Raw genomic sequence first — 22,082 nt, forward strand, 5'->3', positions numbered from 1 at the left:
TAATCTATACTTTTTTAGACACTGAGAGGTAGACGTTACTATCTACCGTCTATACTTCTTCTTTGCTCTTAATCTTTCCCTCCTCCCCTCCCCCTTTTTTTCATATAATATGGCTGTAGTATGAACATGAAAAATGGCTAGTTTATATTTCAAATCCATATTGAAATAAAATAGGAACCAGACATGTCAGCATATGTAGGTATCCTACCTCAGTAGACTAGGGGTCATTAGTCCAGACATACTAAAACATAGCTTTAGTTTAAGTTTGCTAACAGTCTGAGGTTTAATCTTTATTACTGAAGGGAATTAGACTTTGTATAAGCTGTGTTTGCTAGAACCAGAGACAGACAATTGCACAATTTTGTAAATAAGACTACAGGCATATGGCTTAAGATGGAGACGCTTATTGTAGTACCAAAAATATAAGTGGCTATCTGAAACCCATTATGATGTATCCAACCTTTAATTAATATTCTGATTATATATTCTGTGTTAAGGTATACTTTATCTGTGAATGTATCTCACTGATACATAGCTTCTTAACACAATATACTGTCTGGGAAGAAAACCTTGTTCTGATTTATAACCTGGTGTAGGATTTACTCTTATCATATGTAAACATTATGACAGAAGTAGAATGGTCCGTGAACAGGTCTTGTCCAGTATTGCTTATCTGTGATAGCTGGCCACTGTCACGGGATTGGAATGTTGGACAACAACCTATGAACTTTCATACTTACGTAATATTAGGTTGGGGAAGCCTTTTTCTAAAATATAAAAGCTGTTGAAGAATTCAGTTATGGCAGAAGCATTGTGGACCTGTGAAGAGGACGCTCTTCACAGTGTAGGACCTAGTACGCATTCTCTGCCCATCGCTGAACGCTTCTCCAGCTGAAGTTTCAGGACAGATGATGTACATGCTACTAGAGAAATCTTTTTCTTCTTCTATCTAATAGTAAGTATGTAACCTTTATAAGTATTTAACCTTTGTAACCTTTAATCTACAAAAGTGTATGCAATATCATAATATCATACTATTCCTTTGATTCTGTATTTTATCTTTCAAATTAACTATTATAAATAAAATTGCATTATATTACAAGTGGTTGCCTTCTTCAAAGCCGTATCCGAACCTTATTTTAAAAACTTGGCAATACAATAACCCGGCACCCAGGCTGGAAAAGATCCATACGCTGGTTTTCTTCGATGCCTATGTGAAAGAAATAAAAACAAATATTTTCTAACACTTTTCTACTTTTTTTTATAATTATTTGATATTAACCACTTTACCACCTTGGGTTTCTCCATTTTTGAGTTTTCTTTTTTGCTCCCCTTCTTCCCAGAGCCATAACAGTTTTATTTTTCCGTCAATATGGCCATGTGAGGGCTTGTTTTTTACGAGATGAGTTGTACTTTTGAACGACACCATTGGTTTTACCATATTGTGTACTGGAAAACAGGAAAAAAATTCAAAGTGAAGTGAAATTGCAAAAAAAGTGCAATTTCACAATTGTGACTCACCGACGCCTGCGCACAAGTTTCCTGCTCCACAAGGCTACACAGACGGCAGGAAGAAGAGCGCCTTCCATACAGGGTAAATTGCGCAGGCACGGAATCTGGCCGGGAACTGCACATCACAGGCCCCTGTGATGTGCAGGGGAGGGGTGGGATATGGAAATTAAACTAAAAGGCGGGGATTTCTTTGAGTCCCCCAGACGTGAAGCTTGCCAAAACTAATTTAATAAAAAGCTATTACACAGCAAGTAGACCTCTAATGTGGGACATCACCTCTAATATGGGACATACAGGTAAGTATAGATTCATACTTCTATCACCCGTATCCCCATATTAGAGGTCAGATAGGTCCCAGGGGTGACAGATTCCCTGTAACATGGATCGTGACTCCACCTGTGGCAGTTAGGGGCACATTGCAGCTGTACATATCAGCTGTCACGTCCCTGGAAAGGTGCGGTGTCATCGCTTGAGTCCATACACGCGCAGCTCCACATGCCTCGTACACACGCACGACTACGCTCCGTACACCTCGTACACGCGCAGCTCCACATGCCTCATACACACGCGCGGCTCCGCTCCGTATACCTCGTACACATGCGTGGCTCCGCTCTGTACACCTCGTACACATGCATGGCTCCGCTCTGTACACCTTGCACACACACGCACGCCTCCGCTCTGTACACCTCGTACACACACGCGCGCCTCCGCTCCGTACACCTCGTACACACGCGCGGCTCTGCTCCGAACACCTCGCACACACGCGGCCCCGCTCCATACACCTCGTTCACACGCGGCTCCGCTCCGTACACCTCGTACACACGCGGCTCCGCTCCGTACACCTCGTACACACGCGGCTCCGCTCCGTACACCTCGTACACGTGGCTCCACTCCGTACACACGCGACTCCGCTCCGTACACCTCGTACACACGCGACTCCGCTCCGTACACCTCGTACACACGCGACTCCGCTCCGTACACCTCGTACACACGCGACTCCGCTGCGTACACCTCGTACACACGCGACTCCGCTCCGTACACCTCGTACACACGCGACTCCGCTCCGTACACCTCGTACACACGCGGCTCCGCTCCGTACACCTCGTACACACACGGCTCCGCTCCGTACACCTCGTACACACGCGGCTCTGCTCCATCCACACTGTAAACCCCTCCTGACCCCACACATAAACTTCAGCTCATCCAGCACCATGACAACCAGCACAGCAGAGTCCTGCATCCACTGAGGCCCCTGATCATGTGACCCCTGACTCCTCCCCTCCTGTGACCTCATCACAGGTCCTGTGCGCACAGAGCAGCCATATATGTGGTGGCGGCTCTGCAGGTGGAGGTATGTGGACAGGGGGCATTAACCCCTTCAGCACCGAGACTCTTTTGGGGTCTTGTGTTGCCCCTTTATAAGAATCATAAGGTTTTTGTTCTGTTTCCTGTAATAGATTCATACGACCCAACTATGGAGACAGGAAGGGAGGAAACGTATTGTTCTCATAGTACAGGACCCCTTTACTGCCCCCACAGTGTAATGCCCCCATTATGCCCCTTATGCAGAATGTATGATGCCCCCCACAGTGTAATGCCCCCATTATGCCCCTTTACTGGCCCCACAGTGTAATTCCCCCATTATGCCCCTTATGCAGTATGTATGATGCCCTCATACAGTGTAATGCCCCCATTATGCCCCTTATGCAGGATGTATGATGCCCCCACACTGTGTAATGCCCCCATTATGGCTCTTATGCAGTGTGTATGATGCCCCCACACAGTGTAATGCCCCCATTATGCCCCTTATACAGGATGTATGATGCCCCCACACAGTGTAATGCCCCCATTATGCCCCTTATGCAGTATGTATGATGCCCCCACACAGTGTAATGCCCCCATTATGCCCCTTATGCAGTATGTATGATGCCCCCACACAGTGTAATGCCCCCATTATGCCCCTTATGCAGGATGTATGATGCCCCACACAGTGTAATGCCCCCATTATGCCCCTTATACAGGATGTATGATGCCCCCACACAGTGTAATGCCCCCATTATGCCCCTTATGCAGTATGTATGATGCCCCCACACAGTGTAATGCCCCCATTATGCCCCTTATGCAGGATGTATGATGCCCCCACACAGTGTAATGCCCCCATTATGCCCCTTATGCAGGATGTATGATGCCCCCACACAGTGTAATGCCCCCATTGTGCCCCTTATGCAGGATGTATGATGCCCCCACACAGTGTTATGCCCCTTATGCAGTATGCATGATGCCCCCACACAGTGTAATGCCCCCATTATGCCCCTTAGGCAGTATATATGATGCCCCCACACAGTGTAATGCCCCCATTATGCCCCTTATGCAGTATGTATGATGCCCCCCCACACAGTATAATGTTCCCATAGTAGCGTCTGAGGTCTTGCAGTTGGAATAATCCCTCTGGAGTTGGTTTTCCCTCTGCCTGCTCCCCTACATGTAGACCCTCGAGCATGTGTACATGCATGTAGGGGAGCAGGCCTTACTAGATATCGAGGCTTTGTACAGTAATATACCGCATGAGGATGATATCAGAGGAGTAAGACATTTCTTGAAATCGAGGTCAATAGAGTGTAGCAGACATAATGACTTCATGGCAGATCTTCTAAAATTCGCTGTTACTCATAACTTCTTTCTTTTTGTGCACCCTCACATGCTAACCTATTCCTGGGCTCATGGGAGGAAACCACAATATTCAGGGATGATCATAAGTGATGGCATCCATATATTGGGGTATGGTACAAATATATTGACTACATTTTTATCATCTGGTCAGGGACGAGTGAACAATATTTTGAATTTGTCAGGGAACTCAACATCAATAGAGTGGGCTTGAGATTTATATCAGAGTTTAATTATTACCAGTTGCCTTTCCTGGATGTACTAATCAAGAAGGATTGCAATGGGACCCTAGGAACACTCATTTATCATAAACCTACAGCACTAATAAACTATTGAAGTGGGATAGCCACCACCCCATCCTCATAAATAGAGGAATACGCAAGGGCCAATTTTTACGGTTGAGAGGGTACTGCTCTAATGTCACAGATTTTAATATACAGGCAATAGACCTGAACATCAGATTCAGTGAAAAAGGGTACTCATGGTACATTTTGGATTCCACATCATCGTTTGCAGAAAAATGGGAGAGACAGACACTCATCCATACCTATCCAAGAGACCAAGAAAAAGATGGGATAGCACGAGTAAGAAAAACTTACGACAATCAGAGTGACTGTATCTTTCATATCCTCAGAAAACACTGGGATATACTTGTGGCTGACCCAGACCTGAGGGTCCTGTGGGATCTACTTCCTCAATAACTTTCAGAAAGGGTCTGTCAATTAGGGACCATTTAGTGCATAGTTTCTGTCAGGGAAATATTGAGAAAGTATTAACAATTTCTCTTTGTCCCTGAAACCCCTCTTCATCCCGCCCTTATCCACCATTTGTCACCAGAGGAGAGCTGACACTCCACGCAGCTGTCGGTATGCAAATAACACTACATCTCCTCTTAGCACAGACCTGAGATAGATTGACACCTTCCAGCATAGGAGCAGAGATGGAAGGAAAGAGGAAATGGCTCTTTTAGGCTCAAAAGGGGTTTAACAAAGACTGCAGGATCTTCGGAGTCAAAACGAAATATGGAATAACTAAAGTTTCATAATTCTGAAAATGAAGGGACCCATATTTTTAGTGACAGGGTCAGCTAGGGAATGATATGGATATTTTCCTGCCTCTGTAGGTCCCTCTGGGGGGCTGTGGCGCAAAAGTTCCAAAATAACAGATGGCAGCTATACCATGTGAGGTCTCTGGAGAAAGGTAAAATCATAACGGAAAAAATTGTATCACTTTCGGGCCTCTACGATCAACCCACAATAAGTTATAATAAAAAACAGATATCTAATAAAGATATGAAGGCTGGAGACCAGCCCCCGTGATGTCATCCCAGGGGGTGTGTGGGCAGGTCTTTCCCTTCAGCAGCATAAAAGAATCTGCTGAGGTTGGAGTAGTATTCATTGCGGGAGAATATATTTATTATAGCAACGGATCCTGCTGGGTGTCTCCCCTCCACCTATATTGAATCATCTCAGCGATCACTATAGTAAGTCTTCTTTAATCCTGTTTATTTTGTGTAACTGCTTATGTATTGTATTGTCCCCTTTTGTAAAATCTTGTATTTTTTTTCATAACACTGCCTCCCTTTTGGATTAAATATAAAATTTGATAGCTAAATGGAGAATGAGCCTGCACCACCTTCTAAATGCATAATGACCGCACCTGAATCTTAACGGCAAATACACATCGTATAAACTTGCGGTGCCATTTTTAAAATGCAGAAACAATAGTCCAATAGAGAGGAGATGATGAAAAGCTGCATTCACCGCTTATGTAAAAATAGTCCTTTATTTCATATTTGGATAAAATGAATGGAAAATCTTGTATATTTTTCATAATATTGCCTCCCTTTTGGATTAAATATAAAATTTAATAGTTCTGTTTCTTTTGTGCTGTAATTGTTCCCTCCCCCAAAGCCATACGCTACCAGAATGCAGGCGTCCGCCCAGGCCTGTATTATATTTCAAATCTGGACGGCGGTGGCAGCAAATTATATTAACCCCTTGAAAGCCTGAGGCGTATTAGTACGCCCCAGGCCATCACCCCCGGTCCAGTTAGGGCTCCGGCGGTGAGCCTGCATTCAACCGAGCACATGTCAGCTGATGCTTAGAGCCCATCGGTGACCCCGTCACATGATCGCGGGTCACTGATGGGTGGGCTTGACAACCCTGGGTCTGCAGCAGACCCCAGTGGTTGTCATGTAATGATCACTATGAGTGCCACCTAGTGGTCGGCGCTTATAGCACAGGAGCATTTCTGCTACATAGAGGTGATCTGATCATCACCTCTATGTAGCAGAGGTGATCGGACAGTTGCTGCTTCTATAGTCTCCTATGGAGACTATAGAAGCAAGCAAAAAGTGTAAAAAAAAAAAGAAGTTTTTAAAAAAATTAAAAATATATAAAAGTTTTAATCACCTCCCTTTCGCCCCAATCAAAATAAAATAATAAAAAAAAAAACACTTACACATATTTGGTATCGCCGTGTTCAGAATCGCCCGATCTATCAATATAAAAAAAGAATTGATCCGAAAGGTAAACGGCGTAACGAGAAAAAAATTCTAAACGCCAGAATTACGTTTTTTGGTCGCCGCAACATTGCAATAAAATGCAATAACGGGCGATCAAAACATTGGATCTACTCCAAAATGGTATCAATAAAAACGTCAGCTCGGTGCGCAAAAAATAAACCCTCACATGGCCCCAGAACCCGAAAATTGAGACGCTACGGGTCTCGGAAAATAGCGCCTTTTTTTTTTAGTAAACTTTGGAATATTTTTTCACCACTTAAATACAAAACATGTATAGGTTCTTTTTTATCTACAAACTCTTAATGAACTGGAGAATAAGAATGGCAGGTTTGTTTTAGCATTCAGTGAACGTGGTGAAAAAAAAAAAAAACATCTGTGGTATTGCACTTTTTTTGCAATTTCACCGCACTTGGATTTTTTTCCTGTTTTCCTGTACACGATATGGTAAAACCAGTAATGCCGATCAAAAGTACAACTCATCTCGCAAAAAATAAGCTCTCACACGACCATATTGACCAAAAAATAAAAACGCTATGGCTCTGGGAACAAGGGGAGCAAAAAACGAAAATGCAAAAATTGAAAATCCCAGGTTCCTTAAGGTGTTAACTGGGCTATCGTGAAGCTGACAGTGACCGTACGGGGGCGTAGACACACATTCCATGCGTTGGAATCTGGAGGTGTGACTCCATATGCTCACTGGTCGCTTGCCGATACCTACGTAGTGGGTAGTCGGGATCGTGTGCTCGCCACTCCCTGACGAAATCCGAACAGAGTGACGGCAACGGTGAGATATTGTGTGATCTCTCCGATGTCGTCACTGCGGAACCCTGACAATTTCTATAAAAAACCTGCACCCAGGGGGACTTGGCTAGATAGAGGAATCTACGGTTTCTTTAGATTTGGAGAACGTTGTCCATTTAATTGGATGAGACCATGTAAATCTTTCTTGAGTTCCTCCATGGTTAAAATCTTTTTCCAGTGGGATTATTCCAACTGTAAATCCTCAGGACTAGTATATATGGTCACACCTGCCCCTAGATTATGTAGGCGAGATCAAGAGGGAGTCTAGGAGGATTGTGGGGGGGCATTTGGGCAGTTTATGCCATGGTTGGGACACCCCATTAGCGAGACACATGAACAGTGTACATTGAGATCAAACCGGAGACATCTCCTTTTGTATCATTGAGATGGTTAAACCCAATTTGAGAGGAGGTGATCACAATAGATATATCCTCAAAAAAGAAAGTGAGTGGATTGTTAGACTGGATTCACTAGCCCCTAAGGGACTCAATGAGCAAATTTCTTATGCCTGTTTTGTGTGAATACAGCCCCATTCTGGATTATATTTTTGGATTGTATACTCTACCCATTGCTAGTCAGTTACCTGTGAATGGGGTGCACATATTATTGTACTTCATCGAGATATCTGAGCTTCTATATCAGAATTATTACTTATCAATTATTCCACTTACACTATTTTGTAATTAACAAGTGTGGTGATCCTTGTGTATCTCTAATTGTGCAATAGGGGTCAAATTTGACCATTTAGGAATATACTGTGGGCCATCATCCCATATCTTATGTAGTGATAAAGTATATCTACATGCCTATTGCATGATGGGATGTGCAATACTTGTTTTTAGTCTCCCATTATGCTGATCTCAGAGATAGGATTTTTCTATGTTGGTGGAATGCAATCCAATACCATATGTGTGGAACGCATGCTTCCGGACATGCGCATTCGCAGATAGGAGACCTTGATGCACTCCGGCATGGAACGCACATGTCCGGGCACGTTTGTGCTTTCTTCCCGCCCGTTGTTTTGTGCTGAATTGTGGGGAATACTTGAGAATTTATTTTTGTTCCATCTGTCTTTAGTTGATCCCACTGATACATCAGATAAGTCCTCAGAGAATTATAATTAGAGGAACCCATGGACACATTAGGATTTGTGAAGCTGACCTCCGCTCTCCTCTATTTCCTTTTGAATTTATTGTGTGACCTGTATTTCTGAACAGTAGCTCTTGGTTTGTTTCATTTCCATGTGTAAATTGAATTTGACTCGTTGTCTTTGATATCTCTTTCAAACTTAGTTTTTTTGATGTCTGAGATCCATCCTCCAGACTTTGTAAATTCGTTTTGTTTGAGTTTTGTATCCAAAAAGGCTTCTACACTTGGCGGAAAACTTTCACCTAGTTTTTTTCAAGAAACAAATATCAAACGCAATGTGACTTGGTTATCCTTGGTTAGGTTTTTTTTTCATTTTGATTGTGAGCCCCAATGGGGACAGCGATGATAATGTATGCAAAGCTCTGCGGAATATGTTGGCGCTATATAAAAATAAAGAATATATATATATAATATAATGTGGACATACATCCTGTAAAGCATGCAACTATGTTAATAAAACCAACACATTTGAAGAAAACCTAACGGGACAACAATTTGCGATATACAATTTCATCAATTGTAACACTATAGGGGTCATCTACTTAATAGAGTGTATAGAGAGTTAACTACAATATGTGGGATGGACGTCAGATCCACTATAAACATGTATTAGAAGACATTTATCTGACGCAATCAATCCCACAACATTAAACGTGTCTGTGGTTTCAAGACGCTTTTCACAAAAACATAAAGGGGATATCAGATCCTTCAGATATTAGGAATAGAAAAGTCTTATAAACCATAAAGAGGTGGAGATATGAAAAGAAAAATCTTAAATAGAAAGTCATATTGGATATTTAAATTACACACTAGAGCCCCACAGGGAATGAGCATCAGACAGGATTAATATTACAGTACAATTAATTGTATTTGTCTTTGATTTCCAGTGATTTTATTGAATGTCTCATGCATGAGTTGTATTTGTGTATTCTCTTTTACTTCCATACAATACAGGGTTAAATTGTCTGAGAAGTACTCAGTAATCAATGGACACCCAGGAAAGGGAAGGATATAAAAGTATCACAGAGACTCACATGTTGTAAATAATGAATAAGCATTGGTTTCCTATGTGGGCACTTGGTGGTATGCCATCACAACAGTTTTTATGAATTCACAATAAGGCTATGTGCCCACGTAGCAGATTTGATGCTGAGCGTTTTTTCAGCGTTTTTTCAAGCAGTTTTCCAAGCAATTTTGAGCATCTCTTGGAAAGTGCTTGACAAGTTGGTCACACTATATAAATCCGTGCAACCGGCATGGATTTATATATTGTGACCAAGTAATAGTTAAAAAAAAGAATAAGAATGGTAAAAAAAAAAAAAAAAAAAGATTATACTCACCTTCCGATGTCTTCCCGGTGTCATCTCTGCTGCGTCCGGTCTCTTGCAATGCTCGCGCTGTTGTGAAGGACCTGCGGTGACATCATTGAGTCATGTGATGGGTCACATGACTCAGTGACGTTATGGCAGGTCCTTCACAACAGCGCGAGCATTGCAAGAGACCGGACGGCGTGGACAAAACACCGGGATGACATCGGAAGGTGAGTATAATCTTTATTTTTTATTTTAAATTCTTTTATTTACAGATTCTATGGTTCCTGAGTCTGGATGAGAGTCTTCTATCCTCCAGGCCTGGGTACCATCCGCACATTAGAACGCGTCAATTACGCAAGTACAGATGCAGTCTTGTGGAATTGGCGCGTTCTAATGCAAGTCAATGGCGGCGATTACGCTGCGTGTCCGCAAAATTAATGGACATGCTGCGTATTTTTGAGCGCAGCATAAACGCTGCGGAAAAATACGCAGCATGGGCATTGAAAGTGCGGATTTGCATTGGAGACCATGGGGGAAGGTTTACCAAGTGTTTCCCAAGCGTTTACGCTGCGGAAATTCCGCAGCATAAACGCTTGAAAAACGCATCGTGGGCACACAACCTTAATGTGAGGTTTTAACAATATAGACAATGCTGGAGAATCCATCTCTCCTCCTTGCTCTACTTGAACCTTGAAATGTCCTTGACCAGGGCGGCTCCATGCGGTGATCTTCAGACTAAGTGCATTGAATAAACAGTGAGCTGACCTCCCTCTCCATTTTCCCATTATATGCATGTTTTCCCCATAGTGATGAATATTTATTTTTGCTAAAACTGTGATATTTTCACTTTAAAACTTTTTTTAAACCTTTTTTATAAACTTTTTTTAAACAACTCTCCTTAGTGCGATCATACAACACAGAAGCCTCTGATTGCTCAGATGATGCACTGTACTACTGTAGTGCCGTGTATTATCCCTGCCTGTGCAATAGTAACGTCCCCATACACATGAGATAAGTGTTGACTAATCGGTCATTTGGCAGACGGTTATCTCTCCCGACTCCCCCATACACACAAATATTCCAGCTTTTCTGTGGTCTGTATGAGAGAGTCGCCTCCAGACTCCTCTAGCGGAGGATTATCTACAGGAAGAACAAACATTTTAGCCTCTGAAATTCAGGATCACAGATCCTTCTCTGCCCTGACATTATCTGTTGGGAGGCCCCCAAATACATTATATAGTCAACCAAACCCCCCGAAATCAGTGCTTTCATGCAGCTTTAGTCTAATGTGTCTGGGGGCGTTAAAAGGTAACTTATTGAATGCTGCCTCTGGCCTGGCCTAATAGACTTTCGTACATTGCAGGCCCAAACACCATTATTAGGCATTTAAGTATCATAGTAACTAGGCAGCCCCATACTATCGAGTACTTGGGGGAGGAAGGTCATTCAGCCGAACTCTGTCAAACCTTCTTAGATGCCATGTTTGCTTTTTGCAGGAGCAAGTGGTTAAACTGCCAGGGATTTTATTGCAGCCGCACCCATGCCATCCCTGCGGTGTACATCTATGTTCTGGTGCTCAAAAGAATTCATATAAGAACAAACACAAATGTTTAACATGTTAAAAAATGACAATGTGTCTTCTGCTTTTTGCATGTTTTTTTTTTTACAAGAATTGTTGGTGACAGTTTTCTTTTGAAACTTTTTAATATCTGCTTTTTTCTGTTTTTTTTTTCTTGTAATATAGGAAAGCCTAAGGCCAGAAGTAAACCCCATAATACACTATACATGTAGACTTCAGTATCAAATCATTTCTGTCTGCGGTGTGTGTGCAAACAAAACAGCTTTTATAAAAGCCTCAAACTTCTGTGTGTGAATCAGACATGAGATCTAACTTGATAGAAGATTACAGTCCGGGGAAGACGGGAAACATTCATATAGATGGCCAGTGGTGCAGTAGTCAGTGACGGACTCCGGCCAAATATGGTTTTAGATCCGTAGTAGAAGATGTTGCCTCATCATGACGTAGTTATTTCTCATGTCACTTGTAATGAATATCTCCTGCAGTATTGCTAATTCCAATTCCATTGTCGGAAAATGGGACGAGAATTAGCGTTATGGAAGGTGTCATGAACTCACAAAGAGACGACACCGGGGAGATTACATAATCTCTCACCGTTGTCTTCACTCTGTGGGGATATGTGTATATGCCCCCATACGGTCACTGTCAGCTTCACGATAACCCAATTATTATTGTTCGCTGCCACCACCGTCCAGATTTGAAATATAATACAGGTATGGATGGACGCCTGCGTTCTGGTAGGGTATATGGCTTCGGGGGAGGGAACGATTACAAAGCAAAAGAAACAGGACTATTACATTTTATATTTAATCCAAAAGGAAGGCAGTGTTATGAAAAATATACAAGGATTTTACAAAGGGGACAATACAGTACAGAATATACAGTTACACAATATAAACAGGATTAAAGAAGACTTATGTAATAGATCGCAGAGACAATTCCGTTTAGCTGGAGGGGGGCGCCCCACTTATTGATTTGACTGTTATCGAACAAGATCCGTTTATTATAGTCTCTATACCCCCCTGGCAATGAATACTCATCCTTCCTCCTTGGATTCTTTTATGCCTAAGGGGAGACCTGCCCACACAGCACCTGGGATGACATTAAGGGGGCTGGCTCTACCATTTTTTCTGTTATGAATTTACCTTCCTTTAGAGACCACACATGACATAGTTGTTGTCTGTTATTTTGTTACTTTTGCACCCCAGCTACCCGGAGGGACTCACAGCTACGATAAAATAAGCATATTGTTCCTTGGCTGACCCTGCCACTAAAAACATGGGTCCTATTATTAGCGGAGTTATAGAACTTACAATATTTCATATTTCGTATCAGCTCCGGACATCCTGAAGTTTGTGTTAAACCCCTTTGAAGCCTAAATGAGTTTTCCTTCAATCTCTGCCCCTGCTGGAAGGTGTCAACCTATCCCAGGTCTGTGCTAAGGGGAGATGCATTCCTATGTTAAGTGGGTCAGTAGCACCTTTTGTGCTGCATTTGTCTGCAAGTGACTTCTGCTGTGTGTGTTAAATTGCATGGAAACAGTTGGTTTGGTCCAAATGGTGGATAAGGAAGAGGTGAGAGGGAAGAGGGGTTTGGGAGAAATTGTTAATATTTTCTCAATATTTCCCTGACGGTGAGTCTATGAGAAACGTGTTCAGCTGCAGACTCCGAGGAAGAAACTGCTTGTTGTCTGTGGCCTTAAATATATAGGTTTTATTACTAGATGTAAAGAAAAAACGAAATACTGTCAAATAATAAATCTCCTCATATGTTTCCCTTATTATCTCCAGTAATTGTATTATTGCACAGGATTTTTATGATGTTCCATCGGCTTATCTTCTCATTCAGGTCTCTACAATACCGGATCCTCTCAGTGCAGATCTTCTATATAACAAAATTTTCCTGATTTACCTGATATGAACAGGGAAAAGATGGCGGAGAGGATATTCCACCTCACCCTAGAGATCCTCTTCCGGATTACTGGAGAGGTGAGAGATTCTGATGACTTCACATTACATCAATCTTATCTATAGGAATAACAGACGGACAGAACTGGAGAGGTGAGGACTCTGGAAATGTCTGTAGTGAGATTTATTAATGTTTCTCTCCATAACCAGCGATTAATCACGGGGCCTCCACCTTACCTCCTGATACATGAGGACATCAATGACCAGAAGATCCTAGAACTTGCCTACAAGATGATTGAGCTTCTAACTGGAGAGGTGACACTGCTGGGAATTCTGGGACATTATACAGTAACGCTATGGAGGAATCGGGGGGATGACGGTATCATTGTATGTGTCAGGTTCCTATAAGATGTCAGGATGTCGCCATCTATTTCTCCATGGAGGAGTGGGAGTATTTAGAAGGACACAAAGATCTGTACAGGGACTTCATGATGGAGGTTCCCAAGCCCCTCACATCACCAGGTAATAGACAGGACTAAATACACACAACCTATAATTATCTGTATGTAAAGAATGAATTCAGCCCCTGTATGTGTTTCCTCCAGATATATCCAGTAAGAGGACAACACCAGAGAGATGTCCCCGTCCTCTTCTTCTACAGGACTGTAAACAAGAAGATCCCAGTGTTCCTCAGGATCATCAGGTAGATGGAGAGAAGGTGTCATGAGATTTCCCCTATGATGTGTAGACAGCTGTAAAGGTCTTGTTTTATCCACCAGTATTATATGTTTTATACTTGTGAAATGAGAACGGTGGAGATGGCAGGATTAGATCTGATCATAGATGTGACTTCTCCATCTGTCTGTGACTTTTACAATATTTGTTTCAGGGTGAAGATCTGACCCATATTAATACTACAGAGACATATGTGAGGGGTGATGAGTGGTGTAAAGAGGAGATTCCTACATATGACTACCCAGGTGAGGAGTAATCACTAAATGCAGAGAAGTCACAGATTCTTCTCAGTCACCGGCTGTGGCTGCTTTATCGGTGATGTAGTCCAGCCGTATAGCAATCGTGCGATCACCATTTTGCCACTAGACCACAACATTCTCCTCCGTCCGAAAATGTTCAATTTACTTTGGGAAATTGTGAAAGACCTTTTCTATACAACTTACAACCTGAAGGAATCACCTACCGCCTGGGATTAGGAGACGCTGACCGTTACCTGCCCAGGTCTGTAAACTACAAAGCCAAATGACAGCGTACGTAGAATGTGCTGACAAGTTAGAAAATCACTTGAAGAAAAATATTTTGATTGGCCTGTAAGAGAAAGCGGAGGGTAATGATGCTGTTGGCTTCCTAGATCCCTGATATCTTATTGGATGAATCTACCTTCTCTCCCTTCTGTGCTGCTGAATGTTCTCATATGGTCCCTACAAGACCAGGTCCAGTCTTTCCAGACTTTTTTGATCGACAACATTAAATGTGCAGTGAGGGCCAAGTGTGAATTTCTGTACAATAACAACAGAGTTTCCCTTTATCCTGATTTTTCAATATCTTTTAAAACCAACTAACTTCAAACAGGATTGTCATAAACTACATAAAAAACATTACACCTGTGCCATGATATATCTCTAAGCTGTGCGTGGCTGATGGCTGTAATATACATTTATTCACGCCTGCAGGAGATGTGTTGGCTCGAGCCCTGGTTTCATGGAGTCACTCCACGTCATAAATTCCATTATGTTTTCGATCCTAAGGAATTCAGATTACTGCACAATCTCTCCTGAAATGGGGGCGCTAATACTTTCTCTACTCTTCTGGTCAGAACTCATAGTTGCTCCAATGGTCCAACATAAATGAGTGTGACTCCAGTTTAGTGTTGGATTTCTCCCTTCATGCATATGTAGTAGTTGGGGATGTTACATGTTTTTATATTCTTTCTTTTTTACAAGTTCATTCTGTATGATAGTTTCATTGTGGTGGGATCGGCCGGCCTCACATATGTGAGTCTGTAACTCCCTGGTAGTCTTTCAAAAAGATCTCCATTGCCTCTTCCAAATGCCCGAGATCTAAATATAAGACCCCTCAGCTCTGCAGTATTATAAAAAGTTCTCTTTGAACGTCTAATATTTCTTCTTGACACTCATCTGACAGAAAATATTGTCCCTTACGATAGTTTAGATTGCCAAGAGCCACAGAGCCCCATACTCTAATTACCCCAGAGAGGTTTCACCACTAGTTACTCATTTATTACTGATGAAGACTGTTGAGTTTGATCATTTCAGTCGATGTTTTATTGTGTATAGTCACAGTTTTTTACTTCAGTAATCCTCTGATTTAACCTCTTCAGGCACCCAGTTTTCTGTTCCTAATCAGGGCCATTTTTCAAATCTGACGTTTATCACTTTACGTGGTGATAACTTTGAAATTCTTCACAAAGGATAATAGGAAACAAATGGACCTTACAAATTATTTTTCAACTTCTTTTGAATGTGACAATCCCCTATATACGGTTGTACACTACTGTCTGGGCACATGGCAGGTTAAGAAGGGAAGGAGCGACATTTAGCTATTAGTAATGCAGATTTTGCTGGAATAGTTCCCAGACACAATGTATTGGGGGCACTGTTTATGGTCACCTGGAAGCTCGAAAGATGGCTACCACGAACAGGCTTGCCTTATCTACCCCATTTATAGATTTCAAAAATTACTTTGCTCATCACCCTTTAACCCCTCTACATGGATCTGGACTAACACAGAGATCCCTAGGCTTGGGCCATGGTGTTACCTGCTGTTCTGTGGAGTGAGATAGGAAGAAGAATAGTCAGGTAGCCGGGTCAGAACCAGGAGGACAGAGAAAATACTAAATCAGAAGACACAAGAGTAGTCAGTAAACGGGCCGAGGTCACAACAGGAAACAAATACACAAGCCGGGAGCTGAGCACAGAGGACTGAACCAGAGAACAAGGCTGTATCTGGCAGCTTCCGGCAATATGGTTCCAGCTTTAGTAGGATGTGGTGCTTTCCAAATGGCTGAAGCAGGGAGCAGATTACTTCAGCTGGACAGCACACACACCCATACTGCCAGACTGGATGGTACTACTGGTCCCAGGCTCCCTAATCTTAGTGGCAGCGCAGAGCCTGCGCCACCCAGAGCTTCTGGTTCTGATGTCTCCTCCATCACCAGCGCTGCCTGCGGAATGAATAAGGCTTCTCCTGGTGACAGAAGCAGACGTCACACAAGTCGAAGCAGGAGGAGAAGTAGATGTCCCAGAGGAGATGGGACCCACCTTTTGCAGAAGCCCTAATATAGCAAAATGGCAGAAAACCAGAGCAGTAGAAATCCCCATAAAGTGACTCCATTTTGGAAATTATAACCCTCAGTGAATTAATCTATAGGAGAAGTGACTATTATGACTTCACAGTCACTTTCCAAAAATTAGCACACGGTGGATGATGGAGAGTGAAAATTGCAAATATGCCATTTTATTACCCAACACATAGTGCCCAGATTGTGCTCCAGGAGACACACACCATCAATTAAGTGGGTTCTTCTCACTATAGTAATGCCAAATACATGGATGCTAAATGTGGTTTGGGCGCACTGCAAGGCTCAGAAGCGAGGGGGAGATCTGACTTTGGGAGAGCGGATATTGCTGGATTGGTTTATGGAAGCCATGTTGATTCTCAAGAGCCTTTGAGCCACTAATAATGTGGAAACCTCTGTTATTCCATTGACAGATGATGGATCTGAGTGGGGACTTGTTTTTTGTGAGATGAGTAGAAGTTTTTATTGGTGTCATTTTTGCCTACATAACATTTTTTGATGGCTTCTTATTCCATATTTTGGAGGCAGAATGAACAGTTGGACACCACGATCCACTGGTTCATCCTATGAGGTTTTCTATTAGACTGTGAACTGTCATTCTGTCAATAACTTGCCATTTCTACAGGCATTTTAAGTACAATTATCACAAGAATCCCATAGAAAAATAAATAAAGATTGCATACCACTTCTAAATCAATCTAAACAAACACATCCCTGGGCTACATGCTATTCCAGGAAAATGAAGATATATATGCTCAAGTTTAAAAATCAATTTTATTAGACACAAATCGAAAAAATAGAGGAATATTGAAAATATTTTAAATATTCCTCTATTTTTTAGATTTGTGTCTAATAAAATAGATTTTTAAACTTGACCATATATCTCTTCATTTCCCTGGATTAGCATGTAGCCCAGGGATGTGTTTGTTTAGACATTTTAAGTACAAATCTTCAAAAATATAAATTTCAGGGACATTTTATTCAAAATTAATAATTGTTTTTTTTTCTTGGCAGATGACTGTACCAGGAGATCAGAGGGACAGGAGATTTTTAAATCTGACGATCTTGAGATCCCACAAGATACAATTGAAGTGAATGCCATTACTCCAGATTTACCATCATCCCTTCACAGCAAACATCAATCATCTGATCCTATGAAACAGGTCCTGTCTTTTGATTCATTACCGACTACTAAGGAAAATGAAAATAAAATAAGCATTAAAAAACGAACTGCTCCTAAAGCAAAGAAATCTTTTTCACGTTCAGAAAATGGAAATAGTTTTACCCTTGAAAAGTCTATTCTTAAACATCAAAAAATACACACAGCGGACAATAGATTGTTTTGTTCCAAATGTGGAAAATGTTTTAACCAGAAATCAGTTTTTGTTGATCACCAGAGAACTCACACAGGAGAGAAGCCTTTTTCATGTTCAGAATGTGGGAAATGTTTTAAACGGAAAGCGCATCTTGATAACCACCAGAGAATTCACACAGGGGAAAAGCCCTTTTCCTGTTCAGAATGTGGGAAATGTTTTTACCAGAAATCAGCTTTAGTTAAGCACCACAGAACCCACACAGGGAAGAAGCCTTTTTCATGTTCAGAATGTGAGAAATGTTTTAACCAGAAAGCGTATCTTAAAAACCACCAGAGAACCCACATAGGGGAGAAGCCTTTTTCATGTTCAGAATGTGGGAAATGTTTTAACCGGAAAGCGCATCTTGATAGCCACCAGAGAACCCACACAGGGGAAAAGCCCTTTTCCTGTTCAGAATGTGGGAAATGTTTTAATCGTAAAATGATTCTTGATAGACACAAGAGAACTCACACAGGGGAGAGGCCTTTTTCTTGTTCAGAATGTGGGAAATGTTTTAATCATAGAATGATTCTTGAAAGTCACAAGAGAACCCACACAGGGGAGAAGCCCTTTTCCTGTTCAAAATGTGGGAAATGTTTTACAAGGAAATCAGGTTTGATTAAGCACCAGAGAACCCACACAGGGGAGAAGCCCTTTTCCTGTTCAGAATGTGGGAAATGTTTTAATCGTAAAATGATTCTTGATAGTCACAAGAGAACCCACACAGGGGAGCAGCCCTTTTCCTGTTCAGAATGTGGGAAATGTTTTAACCAAAAATCAGTTTTGGTTGCGCACCAGAGAACCCACACAGGGGAGAAGCCTTTTTTATGTTCAGAATGTGGGAAATGTTTTAATCATAAATCACATCTTAATAAACACCAGAGAACCCACACAGGGGAGAAGCCTTTTTCATGTTCAGAATGTAGAAAGTGTTTTACAGACAAATCATCTCTTGTTACACATCAGAGAACTCACACAGGGGAGAAGCCTTTTTCATGTTCAGAATGTGGGAAATGTTTTAACCATAAATCACATCTTACTAAACACCAGAGAACCCACACAGGGGAGAAGCCTTTTTCATGTTCAGAATGTAGAAAGTATTTTACAGACAAATCATCTCTTGTTACACATCAAAGAACTCACACAGGGGAGAAGCCTTTTTCATGTTCAGAATGTGGGAAATGTTTTAACCAGAAATCAGCTTTGATTAAGCACCAGAGAACTCACACAGGGGAGAAGCCTTTTCCCTATTCTTCTTTTTTTTAATGCAAGAAATTTTTATTGAGATTTTTTCATTAGTTTTTTTTTTTTTACAAAACAAGAAATCAGTACATACAATAATAAAATAACATACCATAGGGATCACATACATGCATCTCTCCTATATATCCTTTCAGCTTGCCCATTACCGTCTGATAACTTTCAGTTACTATTTCTTACAATTAACATTCCACATTCTTGATATCTTTTATATAACCTTAATATTGTAATAAACATTATAATCCTATACACATATAGGTGTGCTATATTACCCATACCACATGTATATTGGAATTCCTTAACATTACAATGAAACATTAGACCTCACCAATACCCCCCTTCTCCCATAAGTCAATGTCTCTCCAACAATAACCCCCTTGATGGCATTCCAGGTGTATCCAACCATAAGCCCCAGATTTTCTCTAATTTATTCATTCAGTTTTGTTTTTTATATACCCCTTTTTGTAATCTGATACTATTATTTACCTTATTTTTGCATTCACTAATTTCTGGAGGTGAGGGGTTAATCCATTTGGATGCAATATGTTTCCTAGTTTTAAATAAAATACGTGAAATCCCTATTGAAATTGGGTCAAATTCCATATCATCCTCTAATATACCTAATAGGCATGTTTCGGGTCTGGTTGAATATCTATTTTATATACCCTCTTTATAATAGACAGAACTCCTTTCCAGCATTTACCTAACTCCCGGCATTCCCATAGCGTATGTAATAGGCCCGCAGCATCCATTTTACATCCTGGACATTCAGCAGCAGTCCGGTATCCTATGTTACATAGGAATCTAGGCGTCTTATATTTCCTATGTATTAATATGATCTATGAAAATCTCTGTGCTTCATTTACAGATAATTGGGGAACCAGTTCTAATACCGCTCTCCATTGATCCTCAGAAATTGGACCTTTATCTCCATCCATTTTTGTCTAGCTGGAGAAGGAAATATTTTTAAATAATTATCAAGAAGGATTCAGTAAATATCAGAAATACGACCCTTAGTATTTCCCTTCTCTAATACCAACTTAACAAAAGTATTATTTTCTGCCCAAAAGGGCGTCCATCTTGATTGTGCATTAAATGAATGCCGAAACTGTAGATATTTATACAATTGTTTATTTGTCAACCCAAATCCCCCCTTTAATTGATCAAAGGACTTAAGTATCCCTTCAGACAATGTTTTATATCATATATACAGTACAGACCAAAAGTTTGGACACACCTTCTCATTAAAAGATTTTTCTGTTTTTTTCATAGCTATGACAATTGTACATTCACACTGAAGGCATCAAAACTATGAATTAACACGTGGAATTATATAGTTAACAAAAAAGTGTGAAACAACTGAAAATATGTCTTATATTCTAGGTTCTTCAAAGTAGCCACCTTTTGCTTTGGTGACTGCTTTGCACACTCTTGGCATTCTCTTGATGGTAATCTCCACCACGCATCGATTTTCTTTTGATACTTTTCCAGAAGAAGATATAGAATCAGTGCAATGTAATCCGGAGATCTTTTTGTTATACTTATACCAAGGTATTAGAATTTCTCAACCGTTTGTATTCGTGTAGGTTCTAATATGCTCAAATTAGGGATATCATCACATGGTAGAATAACCGACTTATCCCGATTAATGGACAGGCCTGACCATTCACCAAACTCTCCAATAATGTTCAGAATAGGATCAGTAGACTTCTGGATATCACCTACTGTACATATATAACTGTTTGTGTATTATACAATTACTGTATTTTATGTAGTGTGGGCACCCGCTTCTGCAGTGCCACCATGTAACCAATTGCTGGTGAAATAAAGGTTTTTGACCAAACTCATGTTTGGTGTTTCTGATTATTCCCAAATGGTCTGCCATTCATATCCTAGCATAGATATGTCACCATCTTATTGGTACTAGACAATTGTCTGATACGTAGATACTTTCCTTTGGTTTGATATATATTATTTGCTTCGTTCAATTTTTGTTTTTAATGTGTTAACCCCTTCACCCCTGAACGTGGTTTGCACGTTAGTGACCAGGCCCATTTTTACAATTCTGACCACTGTCACTTTATGAGGTAATTACTCTGGAACGCTTCAACGGATCCCCCTGATTCTGAGATTCTTTTTGTGAGACATATTGTACTTCATGATAGTGTTAAAATTTCTTCGATGTGACTTGCGTTACTTTGTGAAAAAATCAGAAATTTGGCGAAATTTGAATTTTCATGTCCTTAAATCAGAGAGATATGTCACTCAAAATAGTTAATAAATAACAATTCCCACATAAAACACATGTCACCCACTATAGGCAATACTAGGGGGTATAATGGAGTCTAGACCCATTAAATTTAAAAAATTACTAATTTTATTAAGTCATATATTAAAAGAAAAAGGTTTTTTTCCATAGAACAAAACAATGATTAAAAAGTTAAGCAGGAAAATTTTCAGCTGTCCATGATTATGTATGTGGGACTCAATCCAAAGGCTCTTGTAGGATCGAGGGTAGGGTTAAGATATTTATTCCCTCAATGAATATATAGATATCAGCAATCCAGCTTTTAATGATTACTGGCCAGAGGGTATAAAGTACAAATGCCCTATAAAGTGTCAGTGCCAGCAGCATGGGCATGTTACCCTAATAGATATACAGATATCAACAATCCAGT

General features: G+C 41.0%; 1 protein-coding gene across 1 annotated transcript; it reads left to right on the forward strand.

The window, feature by feature from the left end:
* Positions 1 to 2,786: 2,786 nt before the first annotated feature.
* On the forward strand, positions 2,787 to 21,215 carry LOC141173773 (uncharacterized). Its single transcript, XM_073658184.1, has 7 exons — positions 2,787 to 2,863; positions 13,397 to 13,536; positions 13,666 to 13,770; positions 13,854 to 13,977; positions 14,061 to 14,158; positions 14,345 to 14,435; positions 17,804 to 21,215. The coding sequence occupies exons 2-7, from the start codon at positions 13,465 to 13,467 to the stop codon at positions 19,408 to 19,410; spliced, it is 2,097 nt and encodes a 698-aa protein (XP_073514285.1). The 5' UTR covers positions 2,787 to 2,863; positions 13,397 to 13,464; the 3' UTR covers positions 19,411 to 21,215.
* Positions 21,216 to 22,082: the final 867 nt, after the last annotated feature.

Source organism: Phyllobates terribilis, unplaced genomic scaffold (genome assembly GCF_046119375.1).
Source record: "Phyllobates terribilis strain yellow unplaced genomic scaffold, ASM4611937v1 Scaffold_13__5_contigs__length_258822181, whole genome shotgun sequence".
In the NCBI taxonomy this organism is placed as follows: domain Eukaryota; kingdom Metazoa; phylum Chordata; class Amphibia; order Anura; family Dendrobatidae; genus Phyllobates; species Phyllobates terribilis.

Excerpts from the sequence above, each read along its gene's own strand:
- LOC141173773 (XM_073658184.1), top strand. The coding sequence starts at position 13,465 with ATGAACAGGGAAAAGATGGCGGAGAGGATATTCCACCTCACCCTAGAG. Across the intron at positions 13,771-13,853 it reads TTGAGCTTCTAACTGGAGAG|GTTCCTATAAGATGTCAGGA; the intron begins GTGACACTGCTG and ends TGTATGTGTCAG. Across the intron at positions 13,978-14,060 it reads CAAGCCCCTCACATCACCAG|ATATATCCAGTAAGAGGACA; the intron begins GTAATAGACAGG and ends TGTTTCCTCCAG.